Here is a 23624-nt window from a genome sequence, read left to right as displayed (position 1 = left end):
TCTGGTGATCCTTTCAGGGGTTCAGACTTGGTGGAGTCCATGGCTTCCCCCCAGGACCACAAGGAGAAAGGCAAGTTACTGATCACGTAGTTGCTGTTCACATGGCATAACTCCCCAAACTGGTGAGAGCAGAAGGACCAAAATCTGCAAAAGGGCCTAGCCGACCCGGCCAATTATGTGGTCTTCAGTGGTTGAAAGCACACGTGACTTCTCAACCCTGTTCAGCTAAAGGAAGGTTTTGCTGCAGAGGTTAACCGTAGCCAGGGGCACAAGCACACCGGGGAAGCTGCTACTTAGGGGCTGAGTGAGAGATCTCAAGAAGGTTGGGGACTGGAAGCGAGAGCTAAGACTATTCTCCCAACATGATCACCACCACCAGCTCTGGGGTCTCTTGATAACCAGGGCCTGCTGCACTCGCCTGATAACACTCGTCCTCTCATCATCATAGATCTTTCAACCACCCCAACACACACAATTTCACTTCATTCTTTCCAATTCCCTTGTCTCCTAAGTGGAGAACTTTTAAGAGATGGGAAGGGATAACCCATTCTGATATCCATTCTTAAACAACCTGGCTTACCACAGACAGGAGTGAAGGCTGGCAGAGGAGTAGGCTGAACAGCGTTGTCTGTCCAGGAGGAGATCAGAGTCCTGGGAGATGGAAGGTGGTATATGTGTCTAGTTTCCTGGAGGGGTTGCTTATGAGGTGTTTATGATGTGGTTGCCTGTGAGGTAAATAATGGATGTATACATACAGACTTTTTTCCTGGTATGTAATTATTAGTCATTCATTCTTTGTGTATAGTACATTTACATACGTTTTAAAGTCAGACTTAGCAATATTTCCCTTTATATTTTCTTGGTTTTGTGTCATGTCTAAGCCAACCCCACTCCTAAATTATGGATTATTCTCCAGTAGATGTTTAATCGATTTGGAATGTATCTTTATGTAGGATGTGTAATAGGAACTAACTTGATTTTTTTCCCCTCCTGAATGGATAGGGAGTTGTTTCAAGTTATTTGCTTTGAGAAGTCACCCTCATCATATACTAAGATCTACATATACATTGATCTGTTTCTGGACTGTCTTCTGTTTTATTATCTGTTTATTCCTGAGCCAACACCACAGTATTTTAATCATTATACTTTTATGGTATGTTTTGATCTCTGGTCCCTGCTTCCTGAAACACACTTTTTTCTTGGCCTCTACCACCTAATACTTGTCTGTTTTTCTTTCTACTTCTCTGGCTACTCCTCAGTCTCCTCCACAGATTCTCTCTCTCTTTCTGCTCATCCCCTAAACATTAGTGTCTTCAGGATCCTTGCTCATTTTCATTCTATACAACCTCCCTGGGTGATCTGATCCACTCCCATGCTGATGACTCTCAAATACATATTTCTATTCCTAATGGTGTTCCTAAATATCTCTTCACTGTCCAATGGAACAGCAAACCTATCAAAAACTGAACTCATCTTTTCTCCTTACCTATACCCCAGTAAAGCTGGTCCTCCTCTGGTGTTCCCTCCTTCACTGAATGGCACAACTGGTCATAGAGTTGCTGAAGTAAAAAACCTGCTTATCTTCTTGACAGTCTCTCTCTACCCCTCCTCCTCTTCCTGGGCTCAACCACCATGCTCATTGGACCTCCTAAATATCTCTCGGGTTCACTCAGTTCTCTCCACCCCACTGTAACTACCCTAGTTCAGGCCTCTTTCACCATCTTTTCTGTAAGATGTTACAGAAAAACGCGAACGAACTTTTTGGCCAGCCCAATAGTTGGGTAATTCCAGTTGCTAGCTCTAACTGGTATCCCTGCCTCCTCCTTTATCCTGTCTGTAATCTAGACCCAGTGTAGAGATTAAATTTATAAAATGTAAATGTAATTATGTCACTCCCCTACTTAAATCTTTCAAAGGTTCCCCCACCCCACTACGGGATCAAGTTCAAACGCTTTAACATGGCTTATAAAGCTTTGCCATGATCTGGCTCCTGTTTGTCCATCACAGCCTTAACTCTTCATAAGCTGAACTCTTTTTATTCCTTGAATAGAGGATGCTCTTGTATCTCAAGGTCTTGTTAAAAAACAAAGTTCAACTGAAGATTTGAAGATCTAATTGGCTTTATTTAACAATTCATGAATCATGCAGCATCCCATCTAGCAAATACAAAGGCACTCTGAGGGGTTGTTCAAAATGCAAGACTTGTATAGAAAGGGGGGGGGCAAGATAAGGAGGTTATTAGCAAAAGGAAAGAAAGGATTAGGGGGAATGTTGGGGGACTTATCTTGCAGATTACCTCACTAGCGCTGACTAGGAAATTCCAGACTGGTTAGTTTAAAATTCCACTCCAGGAGAAGCTGAAACTGCTACTGGGTTACGAAATGAGTCTTGGTGAGATTTAGCACAAGTGAATCCGTTTGGGGGTTGTTTCTTTTTAACAGTCTCCACCAGGCCCTCCTCTTTACCTTTACTCATCCTACAGGTCACAGTTTCCTCCGGGACCACCCCTCACTCCCACCCCCTCTAGGTTAGGCGCTCCTGTTCTTCGCGTCCGCTGCCCACGTATGCCTTACTATATAATTCATCACATTGCATTGAATCTATTAGGCATTGAACCCTTTGCGGACAGCGCCTGCCTCTGGCTTCTTCGCCGCAGAGTCTCCAGCACCTAGGACAGGGCCTGGCACGAAGTAGGTGCGCAGCGAATAGGGAACACAGGAGAGAACGGATGCATGCGGGCGGGTGTCCTTTGGAAGGCAGCACTACGTGGCTGAGAACCCGTGGTTTCCCTGTGGCAGAAGGGCTCAGCGGACTTGCCGGACGGTGTTAAGAAGGAGAGCGCAGAGCTCAATTCCCCACCAAGCCCAGCCTCCGCCCCACTGACGCGGCACCCCGCCCACTTTCGGGCAACGGAACCGGAAGTGGAAGCGCAGGTTTCCCATGAGGCTGCGCGGGGCGCCTATTCAAACCGCACGGAGAGTGGGGAGGAGGTCATGATGGCGGCCCCAGAGCCGGAAGTGCAGCCCTCGGCCGCAGTCCCTGGTAAGGCGTGGGGTCCGGAGCTCGAGGAGTCTGTTTCCTCCCTACCGCTGCCCCCTCCAGTCACTTAGCCCCTGGCCCCTTCTCTGGCCCGTCTTCCTTGTCCCCATTTCCCTGCGTCCCTCTCAGTTCTGACTCGGCCCCGTTGACTCCATCGCCCCCACGGCCCTGGATTCCATTGGTTCACCCCCCTTTTCGCGACGGGTGCTGGGCCCTGCTTGACTACACTTTCTCTCAACTCGTTTTCCCAGATCAGGGCCTCCACTTTCTGAGCAGAGCCCCAGTCGCTGCCTCCGAAATCCTCCACCCGTTCCCCGCAAAGCCCGCCGTCACTTCACCTTAGGCAACTGGGATCCGGAACCTCCGCGCCACCGCCCACAGGGGAGTTTGCGGAGGGAATCTGCATGTGTCGGGGTGTCGCCTCCGCAGTGGTGGCCGATGTCGCCACAAGGGAATGAGAAGACTGGCTTTGGCCTTTTAAGTTTTTCATTTTTCTCTCTTGTCCCTCTGTGCACCTACCAGATTTGGAGTGGTGTGAGAAGTCGGAGGAAACCCACGACCCCCAGATAGAATTTGAGACCACCTCCGCCCAGGAACCTCCCAACCCTTCGGAGCGCCTTCGCCCCAGAGACTGCGTGGTGCCAGTGGTGTTTCCCGGGCCTGTCAGCCAGGAAGGGTGCTGTCGGTTTACTTGTGAACTTCTGAAGCATATCATGTACCAACGCCAGCAACTCCCTCTGCCCTACGAACAGCTTAAGCACTTCTACCGAAAACCTCCCCAGGTGGGTACAGGCTTTGGGAGAAAATTGGTGGGGAGACTTTGTGGCTATTAGATGGTGGGCAGGTAAAAAGGGCGTCTAAGGAATTTTCAGGCCTGTCAGCCTAAGCAGCTGTAAGGGATGTTTCAGCCCTATGGCTTCTGTCCCTTTCTACCCACTCTAGTCTTGATAGTCTAACCCTTTCTGCTTTTCCTCTTGTTTTCTTTTCTGAAACTCCTATTGTGTGTTGCATTTGGACTTCATGAACTGATCCTTTAATTTTAGTGTCTTTTCTGTCCATATCCTCATCTCTTTGTTTCTATGTTATATTTTCTGTGGGTTTATGTTATGTTTGTATAAATATAAATTTATATTTATATAAACTTCCTTGAGTTTATATTCTAACACATCATTTTTATTTTCTTTTTTGGCAGTCATAGTCTTAAGAGCTTTTTCTTAATTTTTACATGTTCCTTTTAAATTGCATCCTGTTGTTTCCTGTCTGTATGAACTTCTCTCACCTGTGGACGTTAATTATTGTATTTTTGAAGCTTTTCTCTGTCGCTTGCTTGTCTCCGTTTCTTCCAGATTCCTTTTCCTATTTATTTGTTTTGGTCTCTTTCATGTTAGAGGCTTTTATTTGGTGTCTGATGAATATTTAAGAATAAGTCATTGAAAGTTCTGTGTGCATGGCTGGGCCTCTGAGCTAGCTGATAGCCTTGAGGGATATTGGGTGAGAAAGTAATGGTAGTGATAACAGGAAAGAGGATTATTGGGTCTAATAAAGGTGATTCTGGAGTTGTCTTCCAGTTAAACATGGCAAATTGAACACATGCTTATCTGTGCTCCCATCTGAAATACTACTAAATGAGAGAAATAGGAAGGAAGGAAAGAGAGAAAGAGGACTTCCAAAACATTCTGTCTGGGTGGAGGAAATTGGCAGGTGATCTAAGGGTCCTTGCACAGCTGTTCCCTCAGTCCCCATGTGTTCACTTTTGTCTCCTGTGGTGCTTAAGTAGACAATTCCTGGGCCTTGATGGGCTTCTGCATTGTGAATCATTTCAACTTCTCAGGGGAGTCCTCTCTGTCAGTACTTGGTATTCAGCTCTTTCGAACTCTTCCATCTGCTTTCTCTCTTCCAAAAGTTTGTTGTTGCCTTTGGCCACTGTTGTCTATTTTCCAGTTCCTTTTTTTTTTTGCTATTTATTTATTTATTTATTTATTTTTGGCTGTGTTGAGTCTTCGTTGCTGTGTGCCGGCTTTCTCTAGTTGCGGCAAGTGGGGGCTGCTCTTTGTTGCGGTGCGCGGGCTTCTCATTGCAGTGGCTTCTCTTTTTGCGGAGCATGGGCTCTAGGTGTGAAGGCTTCAGTAGTTGTGGCACGCGGTCTCAGTAGTTGTGGCATGTGGGCTCTAGAGTACAGGCTCAGTAGTTGTGGCGCACAGGCCTAGTTGCTCCGCGGCATGTGGGATCTTCCCGGGCCAGGGCTTGAACCCGTGTCCCCTGCGTTGGCAGGCGGATTCTTAACCACTGTGCCACCAGGGAAGTCCCTTCCAGTTCTTTTTGCCCTTGGGAGCCCTCTTTCTCTCCCCTCCTTCCCTCCCTTCCTGTCTCCCTCCGTTCCCTCTTTCCTTCCTTCCTTCCTTCCTCCCTCCCTCCCTCCATCCCTCCCTTCCTTCCATTTGCCATGTTTAACTGGAGGATGAACTCCGGAATTTATTAGACCAAATAATCCTCAGTCTTGTTATCAGTCTCAGCACAGCAAAAATTTGCCACCTGCCGTGCCACCACATCTCCTTGAGTATTTTAGTTGCTAATTTCTGGGTGCCTCCTGCTTCAGAACACTGTCTTTGCTCTTCTAAGTGTGGAAGAATTATGATTTTGTACAAAGAATATAGTTTCCTTTTTGATACATTGTCCTCTGATAAAACCCAGTGTCTTGCCTGTGGCAGCTCACTGAACTGGAAATCCAGTCCCATAAGTCTGCTCCATCCCAGAGGGTTCTTCAAAGGTCATTAGCTTTCCCCTACCTTGCAGAACTTCTCTGTCACCATTCTTTGTCCTCACAGGCAGAGGACGTGGTGAAGAAGAAACCTCGGGCCACTGCCGAGGTGAGCAGCAGGAAATGCCAACAAACCCTGGCAGAACTGGAGAGCGTCCTCAGCCACCTGGAGGGTCTCTTTGCCCGGACTCTAGTACCACGAGTGCTGATCCTCCTTGGGGGCAATGCCCTCAGTCCCAAGGAGTTCTATGAGCTTGACTTGTCCCGCTTGGTCCCCAACAGCATGGACCCGAACCTGAGCACAGCAGCTTGTTTGCGCCGCCTCTTCCGAGCCATATTCATGGCTGATGCCTTCAGTGAGCTGCAGGTTCCTCCACTCATGGGCACCATTGTCATGGCACAGGGTCACCGCGACTGTGGAGAAGACTGGTTTCGACCCAAGCTCAACTACAGAGTGCCCAGCCGGGGCCACAAATTGACTGTGACCCTGTCCTGTGGCCGACCCGCCATCCCAGCTACAGCCTGGGAGGATTACATTTGGTTCCAGGCACCAGTGACACTGAAGGGCTTCCACGAGTGAATGGGAATGCTTATCGTGAACACAATGGCTAAATTATCTTTCCCCCTGTGGCACCAAGTCAACCACCTCTTGCTTGGAGCTAGTTAATTCCTGGTGAGAGGAAGGTTGTCTCCTTCTGGCTGCCTGCCTCCCTTAGACTTCCCGGGGGGCTGATGGTATGGCTAAGGCTGTAATAATCATCACTGAACAAGCATCTCTTTGAATCAAAGGCTGATTTTCCCAGAGGGTTCTGGGTCAGGTGTTTCTTTTGGAGGTTGGAAAGCAAACATGGGCCCATAGACAGACACCCCTATGGAGGTGACCCTTTTCTGCTTTTTGCTGTGGCCTTTCAGAATTTTTACTAGGGACATAATGTGGATATGACTCATGAACTTAAGTATAAAATGTATGGATTAATGTTACATTTTCCTGAAACTCTTTTAGCTTAAAGAGACTTTCCAGGCTTGAGGTTAGAGTATTTTATCTTCCCCCTTGGCCTCTTATGCTTTGGGCTTCCATGATTTTTTTTAACTAATGATTACTAATGATTTTTGCCCTTGGGAGCCCTCTTTCTCTCCCCTCCTTCCCTCCCTTCCTGTCTCCCTCCGTTCCCTCTGATTACTAATGATTACTAATGATTTTTTTTACTAATGATTTACTAATGATTACTAATGATTTTTTTACTAATGATTTACTAATGATTCTTTCTCTTCATCAGCCCCAGGCCAATCTGGGAAGTTAAGTGACTTGGTTCTATAACAGTTCGATATCAGAGCTGGGGCAAGAGTTCTCATCAGCTAACTCCTAGCCCGATGTTCTTTGCTTGCCACATGAGTATGTGTACCCAAAGCAGAGGTCACATGGGGGAAGGGAGCTGAGAAAAGAAAACCGAGAGAGTCTTTGCAAAGCCTGATTGAACCACAGGCTAAGGCACCAAGACTGCCCTGTAGGCTCACTTCCCTGAGGCCAGATGTCCCTTCTGGAATTCTGCCCTGCCTCTCTCCATTGCAGTTGCGTGGTGGCTGCTGGCAGTTACTGTTGGCAGTATTGTCCTCAGGCAAACCCTGCTGTCCTGCCTGTGGCTGTCCTTCCTCAGCTACGTTTCTGGCTTGGCCATCCTGATCCTTACTGTTATCCTCTCCAGCTTGATGCTGTCCTGACCACTAAGCACTGATGCCCTTTGTCCCTGAGAACACCTGCTTATTTCTTGGAAGCAAGTTGAAGACAGAATCCTCATCCTGCTGGTGTTGGAGATAGGGGCGTGTGTGTGAGTGTGTGTGTGTGTGTGTGTGTGTAAATGGGGGCAATATATACTATTTTTTATGTTTTAAGAAGAATTATGTTTTATATTTTAAGAAAACATAAAAATAGTTTATATTTTATAGGAGGTTTTAAGCACTTTACATACATTATCTAATCTAATAACCTTGAAAAGTTCATATTATAGTCCCCGTTTTATAGATGACGCTTGGGGAGATTGGGGAGGTTGAATAACTTGCATAAGATAAGTGTTGAAACCTGGATTCATGAGATTGAATAACTTGCATAAGTGTCGAAACCTGGATTCAAACCCAGTCCAGCTGGCTCCAGAGGCTCAGTGCTTTACACTGTGCTGTACACCCTGTGTGATTTTACTCTGAGCTAATTAAACAGGGTTTGCCCTACTGAAGGTGGTAGAATTGGAAAGCTGCAGGACTTCTGTCTCTGGCTTCAGATTGTGTTTCGTGACATGGAACCTGCCATTTATTGGTGCGGAGTAAATATGGAATCAATGCAAACAAAAGGTTTGAGATCTTTTCTGTGCTGTGTCCACTTGAAGCATATTCCACCAGCTGGACTTTGCTGTTTTTGTGTCTGATATTACCTTACAGAAGAGGAGCAGGGCCATATCTCCCACTTGGGAAGGGACAGGCTGAGGGGTCTGCCTAAAGGGAGGGAGAGTTTTGAACAAGGGAGTTATAAATTGTTTTGAGATGTAAGACACATTAAGCCAAGTCAGATTCCCTCAAGTACTACTTTTAAAAGCCTTCATAAACAGTGTCTAGGCAATCAAAACAAAGTAATTATTCAGGTAATTTAGACACTTCTCTGTCGGGTTGGCATTGGGGCCAGGTCATTCTGATTTCATGAGTCCTCCAAAGGAATCCAGAAATTAAAAGATCAGTTAATAATTTTATCAATAAATCCCACCTCCTCTGACAACAAGCCTGCTGAGGCACCTGTTTATCTCTTTTTTAAAATTTATTTATTTTTGGCTGCATTGGGTCTTCGTTGCTGAGCACGGGCTTTCTCTAGTTGTGGCGAGCGGGGCTACTCCTCTTTGTGGTGTGCGGGCTTCTCATCGCGGGGGCTTCTCTTTGTTGCAGAGCACGGGCTCTAGGTGCGCGGGCTTCAGTAGTTGTGGCACATGGGCTTCAGTAGTTCTGGTTCGTGGGCTCTAGAGCGCAGGCTCAGTAGTTGTGGCGCACGGGCTTAGTTGCTCCTTGGCATGTGGGATCCTCCCGGACCAGGGATCGAACCCGTGTCCCCTGCATTGACAGGCGGATTCTTAACTACTGCGCCACTATGGAAGTCCCTGTTTATCTCTTAACCTTGGCTGGGCACTCCAGAGATGGATTTGAAGAAATAGTATCTAGCCCAGGGAGTGAAGAGCCCCAGCTTCAGTGGGGTTCTGGCCTTTCATCTGTTGCCACCACTTTCGCCTAAAAGCAACAGTTGTGGGGCTTGAGGTAGTTAAATGTAGGTGGTAGGGAACATGTAGTTGTTAATGTAAATGAAAATGTTGGGAAAGTGTAGTCTGTAAAATAACCCATTTTGTACCCCTCTTCGCACCCTCCTTTCCCAAGGTATGGCCCTATACCTTGCCCCATTGCCTAGGCCCCAGCTACCCATGCCGCAGGGCTAGTGGGATCTTAATTTCCCCACCAGGGATTGGCCCAGGTCCTCAGGCAGTGAAAGCGGGGAGTCCTAACCAACCACTGGGCCGCTGGGGAACTTCCCCGCCCCCGCCCCCCCCATCACCTTGCCTAGGTCTTTGTAAGACCTGGCTTTGCGGGGGATTAATTGCCTTGGTATCCTAGAGCCAAGAGGATCTCAAATTCTTTTCTGCATAGATAATTCTGAGGCCAAGAAAGGACACGACTGGAGTGAAATAATATAGCTAGTGTCGCTGTTGCATTTTTCTTCCCAAACCCCCACTGCATATACAGTGAGGACTCAGTAAATGTCGACCGTGTGTAAGGGCTTAGGGAAAGCAAAAATATCCCCAGAACTTGGCTTATTTGGACCTCCAACCTATCAACTGTATCCTACCTATTTGGGGGGAAAATCACGCCGTTGCCCTGACAACAACACCTCCCAACACCTACTCGGGAAAGGAAGCGGGAGGGAGCTAGTGTACCCCCAGGCTTTTCGGAAGGGCTCCATGGGAAGAAGGGCTGGCAGGAGGCCCCAGAAGGTTGGGCTACAGGAGGTCGCGTGCGTGAAATCCCGCTTCCGGTCGGATGGAAGGGCGGAGCTTTGGGTCTCAGTGGACACCGGCTTCTCCTAGCAACCTGGCAGGCGTTGAGCAGAGCCGCTGGAGCAATGGACGAAGAGAGCCTCCTATTGTCTCTGGAGCTGGCGTCCGGTAGTGGGCAGGGCCTCAGCCCGGACCGTCGGGCCTCACTGCTCACTTCCCTTATGCTGGTTAAACGCGACTACCGCTTCAATCGGGTCCTTTTCTGGGGCCGCATCCTCGGCCTCGTCGCCGATTACTACATCGCGCAGGGCCTGAGCGAGGACCAGCTCGCACCGCGCAAGACCCTGTACAGGTGGAGGCGGCGCCCGGGCTGGCTGAGGCCACAGGGGGATACTGAGGAGCCGGGGGCTAGCGAGGGCCGGAAAGGGGTGGGTGCGAGGTAGGATCGAAAGGGGCGAGGTCCAGGAAGCGAGTGGGCGAGGTCCTCCCTAGGAGGACACGTGGGGAGGGGCGCCAGAGAAAGAGACTGGTGGGTTTATAATGGAAGCATGGCAAGAACGGAGGCAGGGCAAGATGAAAGTTTCTGGAGAATGAAGACCCAGAGTAGACGTCAGGTGGTGGACCTGCTTTTGCAAAGAGTTCAGCTTGGAGAAGGGTCAGAAGCCTTGAGGGGTGGTGGGGAGCTGTTTGGAAGTGGGTCCTGAAGCATTTTCGGTGGAGGTGTTGGCTCACAGGAGGCCCTCTAGGAATTAGTGAACGAATGTGGAATGGGAGAGAAGGTATTTAGAACTGAAGAAATTTCCCTGGACAGTGCCATACAGGACCATCCAACCTCTTTTTGACTACCCCCGACGATGGGGAGCTCATCATCTTACAAGCATTCCGTTGAGGCTGCAGGAAGTTGGAGACTTCATTTATCTATCCATGCATCAATCCAACATTGATTGGATGTATCCTGTGCTAGACTTGGGGTTAAAAAGATGGCTAAGACTCACCCCTATCTCCAAGTTATTCACATCCTAGGAAGGGAGACCAATGGGTAACCCAGCAATTACAGCAAAGTGTCTTAAAGCTGGGACAGAGGTGTACACAAAGGGGTGCCAGGGTGGGACATTCTCCTAGAGAGTAATTAGATAAGATTACTGAGATCTGAGAGATGATCTGGAGTTCTCCAGGAAAGTGTGGGGGACAGGCATGACAGTTAGAGGTAACAACTGCAAGCTTATTGGCTTGAGCTGGCTTTGGGTGTTTTGGGAGAATAGTGGGCAGACAAACATGGCAATGGCAGCCTAGGGTGTTATGTTGAACCGGATGGAGAGGCCAAGGGGTTTGAACTTTGTCCACAGGCTATGGGGAGCCACTGAGGGCCTTTAATCAAGAAGAGCCTGCTCAGACCTGAGTGGGTAGAATGGTCTGGAAGTGGGTGAGCATTTGGAAGTCTGTTGCAGTGTCCAGATGAAGGGGGACTGAAAGGAGGAGGTAGCTGAGGGAATAGAGGGGAGGGATTGGAAAGATTTAAGTGGTAGAAGTGGCAGGACTTGTGACTAAATGGGGAAAGGTGAAGAAGAGGTCAAGGTTGACCCTTCCAGCTTAGGCAGCTGGGTAAGTGCTGGTGCCCCCCACTGGGAGAGAATTCAGGAGGTACTAGGGAAGGCCTAGTGAATTTGGTGTGAGGTGCCTATGGGGCAGGGTGGTAAGGAGGCATATTAAAATACAGATATGGAGTCCAGAAGAAAAATTTGGACTGAAGATAGAGATTTGAGACTCACTCTATTCCAATCAGTTTTTATTTCTTTGGCACCTAGTATGTGCCAGGCATTGATCTAGGCATGGGGAATTCACTGCAAAAAGAGACAAAGTCCTTGTCTTCATGGAGTTTACATTTTAGTGTGTATGTGGGGGAGGGGAGACAGACAATAAATAAACATACACTTAGCATTGGTGCTAAAGGAGACAGAGAATACAGGATGGGGTACTATTATAAATAGTAACATTTGAGAAGAGACCTGAAGCAACTGAGAGAGTAAGCTGTGTGTTTATCTCAGGGAAAAGCATTCCAGGCAAGTGCAAAGGCTCTGAGGCAGGTGTGTGCTTAGTGTAGTGTGGAACCCTGAAGAGGCTAGTGTGGCTAGAGAGGAGTGAGTGAGGGGGACCATTGCAGGACATGAGGTCAGAGAGGGGCCGAGACAATTGTGCAGGGCCCTGTGGGGCACTGTAGGGACTTGGCTCAATGGGAAGTCACTGGAAGGTTCTGCACAGAGACACGATCTGGCTTAGGTTTTAACAGCTGGGTGGGGACTAGACTGAAAGGGGAGCAGGTATGGACATGGGGAGACCGGTTAGGAAGCTACTGCAATATCTGGGCAAGAGTAGATGGCGGCTTGGACAAGGGTGGAAGCAGTGGAGGTGGTGAGAGGTGGCTGGATTCTGGATGTCAACTAGGGAGTAGCTGGGGTTCTAAGGGTCAGGTAGGTGAGACTGTGGAGAGAAAAGAGCAGTGAGAATAGATCCTTGGAAGTACTTACGGCACTGGAGGAGGGAGAAGGGAGATGTCAAAGGAAATAGAAATGGAGATGCGTTTGTTGGGTTTTAGGTCCCATGGATGACCTTCTTCGGAGCAGTTTCTTGGGGTGCCAGGGGCAGAATCATGGTGCAGTGGTCAAAGAGTGAAAGTGAGGGACAGCAAGGGCTGCCACAGAGCAAATTGTTCTCGATTATGGTTCAGAGTTGGGGAAGAAGAGGGCGGGACAGGAAAGGGGCATTTTCTAGAGGGGCATGGATTTGAGGGCTGTTGTTTTATAAAGCTGGGGCATTTTCATGTTGTGAAGGAGCCAGTGGAGAGTGAAGGGAGGAAATGTGAGCAGAGAGCAGGCTGGGGACGCAGGCCCTACGTGGATGAGGGAGGAGTGGGAGGATATCCCCTCCTGGCAGGATGTGAGAAAGAAGGGAAGACCTCAGAGGAGGAGAGCTTCTTGAGCCTGGGCTGGGCTTTCCTGAGAAGTGGGTGGAGATGGCCATGCTGTCCGCTCAGCAGGCAGGCTGAGCATGAATTTGGGGCCCACAGCAGCAGAGGCACCTGCAACTGAGGAAAGTTCAGCTTCCAGAAACTCATCCGGGACCTCACAGTCCAGATATCTATCTAGGAAGAAGCTCTTGGAATCTTGGCATACTGAAGCTTTTAAAAGATAAAGCTGAATTTCATCACATGTGGGGTGGGGTGCACCACAGGCACTTAGCGCTTCTTAGGGGAAAGATGTGACTCCCAACAGCTCTTCTTGGGCCTCACCTCTCTTGAGAAGGGGCGGGGGCAGGAAGCTGGAGTCAGAGGGGAGTTAGAATCGGGGTGATGGGGATGTTGTTGGCAGCCTGAACTGCATGGAGTGGAGCCTCCTGCCCCCTGCCACGGAGGAGATGGAGATGCAGACGTCTGTGGTGAAGGGCCGCTTCATGGGGGACCCCTCACATGAGTACGAACACACCGAGCTGCAGAAGGTGAATGAGGGCGAAAAGGTCTTTGAAGAAGAAGTAGTGGTGAGTGAAGACAAGAGGAGGAGGAGGGCCCGAATGAAAGGGACCTGGGCCATCCAAACCCCAGCCCAATGCACACTGCGGCAGAAACGACGTTTATCATCGCTGCCACTGGTGCCAGCTGGGCCTGGGGTGCTGGGTGTGTAAGGCCCTGTGCCACTGTGCCAGTCCCATTGCTTCATCCTCACAGCTCTGGGAAGTTGGTACCTTACTTTCCAGGTGGTAGAGAGGAGAAAACTGAAACATAGAGAGGTTAAGTGACTTGCCCAGGGTAACACCACTCCTGAGTGATGACAGGGTGGCAAAGTGGCTGGGCAGCTCTCGGGGGAGCCGTGTATGGGGCTGGGGCTGGGAAGAAGGGGTGTGTGCTTTGCTCTGGGGCAAGGGGGTGTGCGCAGGTGCTTATATTTTTGTATAAATTTGTATTTTACTAGATAATACATTCACTTGGTTCACAATTCACAAAAAGGAATATAGTAAAGTTTCCCTCCTACCCTATCCACCAGTCACTCAGGTCGTCTTTCTGGGGGTCATTAATATAACTGTGTTGCGTGTGTGTGTGTGTGTCCAAGTCTTGCCACTGAAAGTGCAGTCTGTATCAGAAGCATCACCATGCCCTGGGAGTTAGAAATGCAGACTCTTGGGCTGGCATCAGGGTCTGAATTTTAACATGTTCCAAGGGGATTTATTTTTAATTTTTATTATTTTTTAAATAAGTTTATTTATTTATTTTTGGCCGCGTTGGGTCTTCGTTAATGCGCGCGGGCTTTCTCTAGTTGCAGCAAGTGGGGACTTCTCATTGCGGTGGCTTCTCTTGCTGCAGAGCACGGGCACTAGGCATGCAGGCTCAGTAGTTGTGGCTCGCAGGCTCTAGCGCACAGGATCAGTAGTTGTGGCGCACGGGCTTAGTTGCTCCTCGGTATGTGGGATCTTCCTGGACCAGGGCTCGAACCTGTGTCCCCTGCATTGGCAGGCGGATTCTTAACCACTGTGCCGCCAGGGAAGTCCCTCCAAGGGGATTTAAATATGCATTAAAGTTTGAGAAGCTCTGCTTCCAGAGACATTTTATGCAAGTACAAACCTCAGCCAATACCTCACCCCGACATATTCTCTTTTTATCTTAAAAAACAAAACAAAACAAATGGCAGCATGTTATGCACACAGTTCTGCACCTTGCTTTTTTCTCCTAACAATATATTTTGGAGATTTTTCTACATCAGTGCCTTGAAGAACCTCCCCATTCTTTTTACCATTGTGTGAATGTACCATATTTAACCGGCGTCTCATTCATGGCAATGTCGGTTTCCAAGTTTTCGCTCTGACAAGCGATGCCGCAGTGAATAAGCTTGTGCATGCGTCATTTCCCATGCGTGCACTCGATTTGAAGGATCAACTCCTAGAAATGGGGTTGTGCAGTCAAAAAATAACCAGCCCAAGTTCTGAAACTAGAGAAACCTGGGATTCAAAACCCAGCCTCTGCACTGGAACCCAGGTGATGCCGAAACTCTGGGTCTAGGTCTATGATGCTTCAGCTGCAACCCCGTGCCCGCCTGACAAACTTAACCTCCCCTCAGTTTTATTTTCTGTAGAATTGGGATCATTATGTTTACTTTGCAGGCTTGTGCAGATTAAATGAGGTGACATATTTAAAGCCCCTGGCCTAGACACTTATTATTAGTTTCGATCTCCTCCTTTGTAATCAATTCTAGTCAGCAGCCCATGGGAGACAGGTGGTTGAGTGACTCTGGGGGCTCCCAGTGACATGTTTTCCCTGTCAAGTGCTGCTTTTCCCCAAACATCTCTATGAAGTCCTTTTGTTCAGGGTTGCCCTTGATATTGATTATAACCAAATTTCATCTGCGTAAAAATAGTATGGGGTGATGCTTGAGAAATAATGTTAAGTCAAAGGGCAGGATATGAAACTATATAAACTGTAACTGTAATTTTCCTTTGAATATAGGCATAGAAAAAAAGAATAGAAGGAAGTATACCAATATGTTATCAACGATTACCTTTAGAAGGTGGGATTATGAGTGGTTTTCATTTTCTTAGGTATATTATAAAATATTTCTCTATTACCCAGATAGTCTACAGTGAGCATGATAGCTTTTATATTTTAAAAAGGCAAAATAAGCAACATTAAAATATGATGATAGAATGGTTTGTTTCTGGAAAGGTACATAAAAAACCATTAACGGTGTCTGCCCCCAGTGAGGGCAATTTGGGGGCCAGGGATGAAGTGAGAGAGACTGCTTTTTTTTTGAAGTTTTAAATATTGCACTCATCACCAATTTAAGAAAGGAAGGGAGGGCGGGAAGGCGAGGACTCACCATCGTGATTTTGCATGGACCTGGCATCTACACTGTGGTGACCCAGATCAGATGGTCATGCTGAGGCCCTTGCACCAGGGGTGACTGGGCACAGCGCCCTGGCAGGATGGCTTGTCTCCTGTCTCCTCAGGTCCAGATCAAGGAAGAGACCCGCTTGGTGTCCATCATTGACCAGATCGACAAGGCTGTGGCTGTCATCCCCCGAGGTGCCCTCTTTAAGACCCCTTTTGGACCCATCCGTGTCAATCGGACCTTTGAAGGTGAATTCTCAGGCATCTCCTAGGGCCAGAAGGCATCTCTTCCTGAGCATAGTTGGACACGTGCCTGGGAGTCCAGGGGAGACTGCCCACTTTCTCAGAGAAAGAATAGCTGTGGCCACATCACTTGGGAGGATGTGCCCAATGACCTGGTATCTGTGCTTGGCATGGGTACCCAGTCACTGGACCCTGACTCTTTTATGCCTGAGGGTGGGGGAGCATCTGGCCACCTGGGTCTGGGGCTTTGTGTGGTGCTGGGCTCCCCGCCTTTTCCTACCCTCCTCCTCCATGGTCTGTCCTCATTGCAGGATCTGAGCCAAGTTCGGCTGAGAGAACACTGCTCCCTTTTCGCCCTTCAGTCCCCCGTCAGTAGCTGACTGAGTCCTCTGCAAGCCCCTCCACGTGGTCCCCAATCATAGAGGAAGGGGGCTGTGGGGTTTGGGGATGACCTTCACTTCCTACCTGCCGCCCCTTTTGTAGGACTGTCCTCGTCTGAAGCCAAGAAGCTCAGTTCCTACTTCCACTTCAGGGAGCCTGTTGAGCTGAAGAACAAGACCTTGCTTGAGAAGGCTGACCTGGACCCCTCCCTGGACTTCATGGACTCCTTGGAGCATGACATCCCCAAAGGTAACAGCCTGTTACTTGGAGGACATTGGATTTGCCCCCAGGTCAGAGCAGTGGGCCGTGCCACCTGCCATTCTCCTCTAAGAGTGGGACCGAGGGCCTGGGTGGGAACTGGGGGTTCACTGTGGGGCCTTGAGGGTGGGGCTTCCCCAGGGCCCAGTACAGGGCTCAGCTCCTAGTAAACAGTTGGTAAGTGTTTGCGGACAAAAGGATTGTCTTCCATGTGCTTCCACAGACAGGAAGTCTCTCAGTGTTTCTTTTGATTTTCATACCAATCTTGAATGGAGGCAAATTGGGAATCTCCCCCGACCCAAAACATCTCTGAAAACACCCCTGAAAATACTAGCCATACATACATCTCAATGGTTAGTTTCAGGGTTAGATCCAGTGCTTAGCACACAGCTGGTGCTCAGTGAGTGGGTGCTGACTGACCTGCTGAGGCCACCTGCTAAGGAAATGAGTTCTATACATTTGCCTCCTGTTATGTGGTTGTACTTTTTAATCATAAAACATACAACTTCAGAGGCCTCCTTTTTTTTTTTTAATATTTATTTATTTATTTGGCTGTGTTGGGTCTTCATTGCTGCGTGTGGTCTTTTTCTAATTGCGGTGAGCGGGGGCTACTCTCCGTTGCGGTGCGTGGGCTTCTCATTGTGGTGGCTTCTCTTGTTGTGGAGCACAGGTTCTAGGTGCGTGGGCTTCAGTAGTTGTGGCTCGTGGGCTCTAGAGCGCAGGCTCAATAGTTGTGGTGCACGAGTTTAGTTGCTCCATGGCATGTGGGATCTTCCCGGACCAGGGATCGAACCCTTGTCCCCTGCATTGGTAGGTGGATTCTTAACCACTGTGCCACCAGGGAGGTCTCCAGAGGCCTTCTTGTGCTTCAGGTCCCACCTGGCCCAGGCACACAGCCAGCAGTTGGTGGAGTCACAGAGACCCCATTTCCTTCCTGGGGTCCACCAGTAGAGACGAGCATGTCCTTGGAAGATGCTCTTGCTTGGATGCTGCAGCCCAGGACAGGTGCCAGGCTCTGGCATTCGGGGGCCAGACCCAAGGCACTGACTCAGCACCCCTGCTTCTTTCCCTCCCCATGCTTGGTGTTCTGAGAACTGGAGGGAATCTGTTGTTGATGATGGCAAAGATAATGATACTAGTAACTACTCATAAAAGCAATGACACTGCTTATTGTGTGCCAGACATTGTACTGTCCTTCCCATGCCTTATCTCATTTTAATCTTCACAGCTGACCTATGAGGTAGATACTATTATTATCCCCATTTTACAGATGAAGAAACAGAGGCTCAGAGAGTTAAACCCAAGGACATAGTGTTAGAGCGTTAGACTCCAAGGCTCTGGCCTTAACTGTGGTGTCAAGTAGATGGTGTTTCATTTTAAGTGGACATTGGGAATGGCAGGACAATAGTCACCCCCACCACTAAGGGGAAACGCTTCTGAGGAGCAATGAGCAACCCAGTAGGGCTGGAACTCAGGGTAGGGGTGGGACGGCAGTAGTCGCTAAAGGAAAGCGCTCTGGAACCAGAAAGCCTGTGTTGGAATCCTGAATCTGCCTCATACTAGCTGGGTGACCTCAGGCAAGTCCCTCAATTTTCTTGTGCCTCAATTTGTAAAAGGGGAATAATACTTCCTACCTCATTGGGTTGTTATGAGAATTAAATGAGTTAACACATATACAAAACATTTATAATAGTGCTTAACACATTAAGGACTCAAGTAAAAATTAATAATTATTACTGATCTTGTTGTCGGTAGCAAAAAGGCCTTAGAGGTGGGTCGGGCAGGCCTAGGAGGGCCTAGGAGGCCAAGGGGTAGGAGGCGTAGACCAAGGCAGTAGGAGCTACTGGTGGCTCGTGAGCAGGTCTGTGATAACAAGGCAGTGGTGCATGGATGGATGGAAAGGGGCAAGCCAGGGATCTGGAGGCTGTTTCACGGCTACTGCAGTGCCCCAGGGGCTGGGCCGTGGGTCCCAGGTGGGTAAGGACTGCCGGCAGAGTGGCTACTCTGGCCTCCACCACATGGGGGCTCCAGAGTCAACCCTCCTTGAGCATAGAAAAGGGGGTCCTGGACCTCTGGGGGAGATGAAGAAGGTTTATTGGGGATGGGCATTTCTCAACCACCAGACATACTTCCCAGACTCCCATTACCTCCTCCAATTCTTTGCTCCCTGCCTGGCAAGGCCGGAGGGGGCTGCACATCCCTGGTTGATAAAGGGAGCCAGAAACACTGTGGTGGTGGGACCTGGCGCCATGGGCTGAATGGTGGACGGAGAAAAGTCCTCTTAGAGCCCCTAATCTGGGGGCAGCAGCCCCTCCTCCCTGATTCAGTGTGTGGCTGGAAAGCTCTGTCCGGTGCTGACTTCTCAGCCTTCTCACACGCAGCAGGATGCTCCAGGGCCAGCGGATGAGGCACTCCCTCCATAGCGCTGGGTGACTGGGGGGGCTAACACAAGAGCGCCTCCTCCCACTTGAGCCTAGACTTCTTGCCCTAATGGTGGGCCTTAGGGCTGAAGCGTGATTCGACACCCAGTCCACCCCCGCACGTTGCTTTGTCCGTAGTCCTGGAGCCTTAGGGGCTGAGGGCTCCTGACATCTCCTGTGTGTGGGCGCCTGAGGGGAGGGATGCTCCTGGCCTGACCTTGGGAAACTCCACAGCTTCTGGGCCTCCAGCTCCCTTCCTCCCAGAGCCAACACCAGAAAGCCTCCAGGAAGTCGGGCCCAGCTTTTTCTCATGATGTCTTGATGGGAGCCATGGTGTGGGGGTGAAAGTGTGGATGGTCGGGGGAGAGCAGACACTCTGACTTTGCTCCCAGACTCCCTTCCCTATCTGCCAGTGAAAGAGCAAAAGGAGTGGCTGGGAGGCTGCCCCATCAGGCAGACAGCAGCCAGAATGGCTGGGCTGCTAAGTGAGGCCAAAATCCCGAGGAAGAGTTCCCTGGGACACCAGCACTGGCCGGAGGGGTGGAATTTGGGAGCTGTTTTCTGCCCAGGTAGGATCAGTTTCCTTTCTGGGTCTGAGGCAATTGTTCAGGGGAACTTCATGTCATCTGTGAGCAGGTATGGCTTAGATTGGCCCTGCCTGGGGCCACTAATGCCCTCCTGAACTGTGCCTTGGGGTCTGCGGAGTTTTGTGGGAGGGCTTTGGGAGCGGAACCATCCTCCTGGTGGACACAGGGCAACAGCTAAGAGTTCTCTGAGCTTGGGCTCTCGCCAGGTGAGACATGAAGCACCAGGTCAGGACACCAGATTTCTAGGCAGTACTCTTGCCATTCAATGCTCCTTAATCTTCCACTCTATCAGCAAATAATAGCCACTGCGCAGCTACTATGTACCAGGCACCAGAGACGCCGCTGGGAACAGGACACCATCTTTGCCTCACAGAGGTTTGGGAAGATCAAATGAAACAGAAAAGTAAAATAGACGGTGCCTCACAAGTGAAATCATAGGTGTCCTGGGAAGCAGAGCGAGCTGGGTAGAGGGCAGAGCGCCTCTCCTTGCTCCACTCTGGGCCGGAGCTGACAGATCTCAGGAACTGCTCAGCACAGGGCCGCTGAGGCTCCAGCACAATGCCCAGTTCAGGCAGCAGAGGGCAGCAAGGGGCCTGCTTCCCTGGAAAGCAGCGGGGGACCAGGGGGACAGCATCGAAGAGGGGTGGGGAACACGGTGTCCGGGATCAGCCTTGTCTTGGGGGGTGTGCAGGTGGCACCTCCCTTCCAGCCCTGTGGAAGCCTGGGTGACAGGTGCTCTGTCTTCTGGACCAGGGGGCCTGGCCTTGCTCATCAATAAGACTGGGAACTCTTCCGCCTGGTTCCCCACCCCGCCCCCACCCCCTTCCCAGGCGCTGTGGCCCTGGTGTGGTGGGAGTGGCTGCTCTGAGAAGGGGCCCATGGCCATTTCTGTGTGTGTGACAAGTTGTGTGGTGCTGGTCTGAGGACCGGTTTAAGCCATCTGCTGCCCCTGGACAGCCCTGAACCCCAGCCTGGTCCACTCTACTCCTCAAACTTAATCTCAGAGCTTTGCTGCCTTCCTTCCTGGCGGGCAGGAGAATATAACCATGATGAGCCTACCCCAGCCTGAGGTTTCCACACTGGCAAGGCGGGTGAGGCCCTGGAACTTCCTGCTGATGCAGGAGGGCCCATTCCTGATTTACCAGCTTATATCCCTCCCACCACACCCTCGAAGAAGAGCGCTTGTGGAGAAGAGTGGCTGCCAGGGGACCGGAGGGGAGGTCTGGGGAGACCTGGGAGAGACCAGGGGCTGAGAATGGAAACACCAGGGCTGCAGAAGGCTGCTTTCCCCAGAGTCCCACAGGTGGTGGCTGGCTAGGCCCAGCCTTTCCAGCAGTTGCAGTGAGAAAAGTGGGTGAAGGTGACAGCAAGCGCCTGGCTTCCCAGGTAGACGCTACGTGACTCCTGGCACGTTGAGTGTGTGTTTCCTGGGCGACAAGCTGCGCCAGGGACAAGGACAGGACAGGAGTGTGACAGGAATGCAAGGGAGGGAGGAGGTAGTGTCATTGGCTGGCCGGCCACTTCACATGCCGCTCCTGTCCTCGGCCAGCACCCTGGGCCTGCTCGGCACCGGCCCCCACCCTGGTGGCAGCACTGTATTTCTCTAGCATCCCCGTCAGTTTCTCCTTGCTCTTGGGTGGGGTGGGGAGAGTCCCTGCTGATGAGCCTGGGCCCCCCGGTGGCCAAACCCTAGGTGGGCAGGCTGGTGCCAGGGGAGGCCAGGACCCAGCCCTTGCCCAGGGTGTGCCAAGGCGCCAGCGACAGGGAACTGCTGATAGTGGTCTGGGCCGGGGGACTCCAGGATTCCAGTTCTCCAGGGCAGCATCTGGCTGCAAGCTGCCCTCCCCAGGTGGGCAGAGCCTGACCTTTTTCAGTTCAAGGGGGCTGTGTGGCCATGGGCTCCAAGGGCGGGGAGGGACACACCAGACGATGCTCTGGGAACTGGCAGGGGGGGCTAACAGGGGCTATCTTCTGGGGGGCCTGTGCTTTTGGCCAGACGCTGAATGCAGTGCACTGGGAACACTTTGTTCTGTCACACCCCCTCTCCTGTTACCCCTAGGCCATCTGTTTTCTGGAATGAGTGACTGGGAAAGCAACAGGCCTAAGGCCTCTAGAACTCTGCGGGCACGTCTATGAGGTGGAGATATGCAGAGGAAAGCTGCGAGCTAGGGGAAATACTCTCCACTTCTCTGACCAGGAAAGATACTGCCCCCATCCCAACCTAGGCAGTGCCCTACCCAGAGCTCTGGGAACCCAGGAACACCCTTCTTTCTTCTTAATGCTGTCTGGCCAGCACTGAGTGGGCCTGGGGGAGTGGGGTCAAGCCCACACTGTGCCTTCTGCTTCATCATCTCATGCATGGGTGGTGGCACTTGGTGCAGGCTACTGCACAGTGCTGAGGTGGCCTCCAGGTGGCCTCTCCCTAAGCAGCCCAAGGCCAGCTGACCTACACACACCCCAAAAACTCTGGCTTTGACCTGGGCAGGTGCTGGCACCCTGAGTAGGGCTGAGCTGCCATCAGAGCCAGGGGTGCCTGGTGGTCAGGTCGCTTGGATTCAGGGTGGCCCCTGGAGGGTGGGACCTGAGCTCCGAGGCTGCTGGGTGTGGAGTGACCATGGTGGGCTGTGGCTGGAGGAGGCCTGGGGGCAGAGGGGCAGTGGAAGCTAGGCAGCCAGGCTGACCTGGCAGCTGATGAAGGCCTAGGCGCAGTTCTCAGCGCATCACTGGCTGGTCCAGCACCAAAACCTTCAAAGCATTTGCCTTTCTGGCAGGGCCTGGAGCAGAGCTGCGGCTGGGCCGGGAGAGGCCTCAGTGCGCAGGGGAATAGAAGTTCCAGATCTGCATCCAGAGGCGATTTTCCCAGGCTCCTTCCTCCCACACAGCGGCTCCCTCCCTCGGTTCTGGAGCTGGATCAGGCCCTTCCCGCCAAGTCCTCACGGCTGCACAGCTCAGCCCCAGGCTGGGCTGCTCCCGTCTGGGGAGCAAAAACCAGGGCAGAACCCAGGACAGACAAAGGCTTATTAGTTGCAGCTCAAGTACCCTCCCGCCAAGGATGGCTCCCAGTCTACCGGCTGCCAGAAAGGGCTACTGAGCTGGGAGGCCTGAAACGGCCCCACTTCTATGTGAGCCTGGTCAGGTCTCATCCATCTCAGAGCAGAGGCTTCTGGCCTGGGGAAGAGAGAGCAAATGGCAAACAGCGGTGAAGCGCACCAGGACTGAAGGCCACCAGTGAGCACCCCTAGCGCAGGGTGAGAGGGAGCCTGGAGCCTCCCCTAGCCCAGCCCCAGCTCCCCTCTGCCTGTGCACTGTGGATTCAGCTTCCTCCCCCACGCAACCTTTCACTAGACTTGCTGACAAGAACAAAACGGACTGCTTTGAGTTTTACCTCTTTTCATTTCCTTTGCCCTCCCTCTGGAAGTGGTTTTAATGAGCAGTGAAACGGCTCAAAGGCAATCAGGAGGAGTAAAGTGCCGGGATAATTAAACTGTCTTCCCTTTTCCCACTGGACCTTAATGCTCCGGCCTGGCTGCCCTGAGCCTGGGGCCTCTGCATACCCGGCAGGGCTCTGCCTCCACAGTGCCCAGGCCTTGCCTCCTGCTCCTCCTCAGGGTCCTGGAGCATCCAGATGGAGAGAGGCAACACCCTGGTGGTGCTGCGCAGCCTGCTCTGGCCAGGCCTCACCTTCTACCACGCTCCTCGCACCAAGAACTATGGCTACATCTACGTGGGCACTGGCGAGAAGAACATCGACCTGCCGTTCATGCTGTAGGAGGGCTGCCTGGGGAGTCTGGAAAGTCTAAACAGTATTTTCATAAAGTCCAGTGAATTTGGTCTGTTTGTTCTGTGCTGCTGCCTCCCCTCATCTCCACCTCCATGTGGTGTCCAGGCTGAGGAGAGGCCCAGCTCAAATAGAGCAAGTGGCAGAGGGTTGGAATGTGCTAACGAGAGAGAATGGTGGGAGGAAATGGCGGGGGGAGAAGGTGACAGCCAGGAGCCCTCTGAGGAGGGCAGCTTCTTGGACTCAGATGAGAGCTGCACATGGGCCGGGCA

General features: G+C 51.0%; 2 protein-coding genes across 4 annotated transcripts; both read left to right on the top strand.

Moving 5' to 3' along the window:
* The first annotated feature begins 2963 nt into the window (after positions 1–2963).
* MAD2L1BP (MAD2L1 binding protein) lies at positions 2964–6778 on the top strand. The gene is made up of 3 exons (XM_061195037.1): positions 2964–3042; positions 3562–3821; positions 5865–6778. The coding sequence occupies exons 1-3, from the start codon at positions 2994–2996 to the stop codon at positions 6375–6377; spliced, it is 822 nt and encodes a 273-aa protein (XP_061051020.1). The 5' UTR covers positions 2964–2993; the 3' UTR covers positions 6378–6778.
* Positions 6779–9897: 3119 nt separating this feature from the next.
* Positions 9898–23404, top strand: RSPH9 (radial spoke head component 9). 3 transcript variants are annotated; one of them, XM_061196146.1, is made up of 5 exons: positions 9898–10168; positions 13182–13308; positions 15805–15934; positions 16412–16558; positions 23183–23404. In XM_061196146.1, the coding sequence occupies exons 1-5, from the start codon at positions 9942–9944 to the stop codon at positions 23341–23343; spliced, it is 792 nt and encodes a 263-aa protein (XP_061052129.1). In that variant the 5' UTR covers positions 9898–9941; the 3' UTR covers positions 23344–23404. The 3 variants fall into 3 exon arrangements, with proteins under 3 accessions (XP_061052129.1, XP_061052128.1, XP_061052130.1); XM_061196145.1 differs by having other exon boundaries at positions 13182–13347; XM_061196147.1 differs by having other exon boundaries at positions 13182–13347; positions 22346–23275.
* Positions 23405–23624: the final 220 nt, after the last annotated feature.

The sequence above is a fragment of the Eubalaena glacialis genome, chromosome 7, assembly GCF_028564815.1.
Source record: "Eubalaena glacialis isolate mEubGla1 chromosome 7, mEubGla1.1.hap2.+ XY, whole genome shotgun sequence".
NCBI classification, from domain to species: Eukaryota; Metazoa; Chordata; class Mammalia; order Artiodactyla; family Balaenidae; genus Eubalaena; species Eubalaena glacialis.
This window is presented reverse-complemented; position numbering and strand designations above follow the sequence as displayed.

Bases quoted from the DNA above. Each gene is read 5' to 3' on its own strand.
- MAD2L1BP (XM_061195037.1), top strand. From the start codon at position 2,994: ATGATGGCGGCCCCAGAGCCGGAAGTGCAGCCCTCGGCCGCAGTCCCT. The intron at 3,043-3,561 runs GTAAGGCGTGGG...TGCACCTACCAG, and splicing joins GCCCTCGGCCGCAGTCCCTG to ATTTGGAGTGGTGTGAGAAG. The intron at 3,822-5,864 runs GTGGGTACAGGC...TTGTCCTCACAG, and splicing joins TCTACCGAAAACCTCCCCAG to GCAGAGGACGTGGTGAAGAA.
- RSPH9 (XM_061196145.1), top strand. From the start codon at position 9,942: ATGGACGAAGAGAGCCTCCTATTGTCTCTGGAGCTGGCGTCCGGTAGT. The intron at 10,169-13,181 runs GTGGAGGCGGCG...TGTTGTTGGCAG, and splicing joins CCGCGCAAGACCCTGTACAG to CCTGAACTGCATGGAGTGGA. The intron at 13,348-15,804 runs GTGAGTGAAGAC...CTGTCTCCTCAG, and splicing joins TCTTTGAAGAAGAAGTAGTG to GTCCAGATCAAGGAAGAGAC.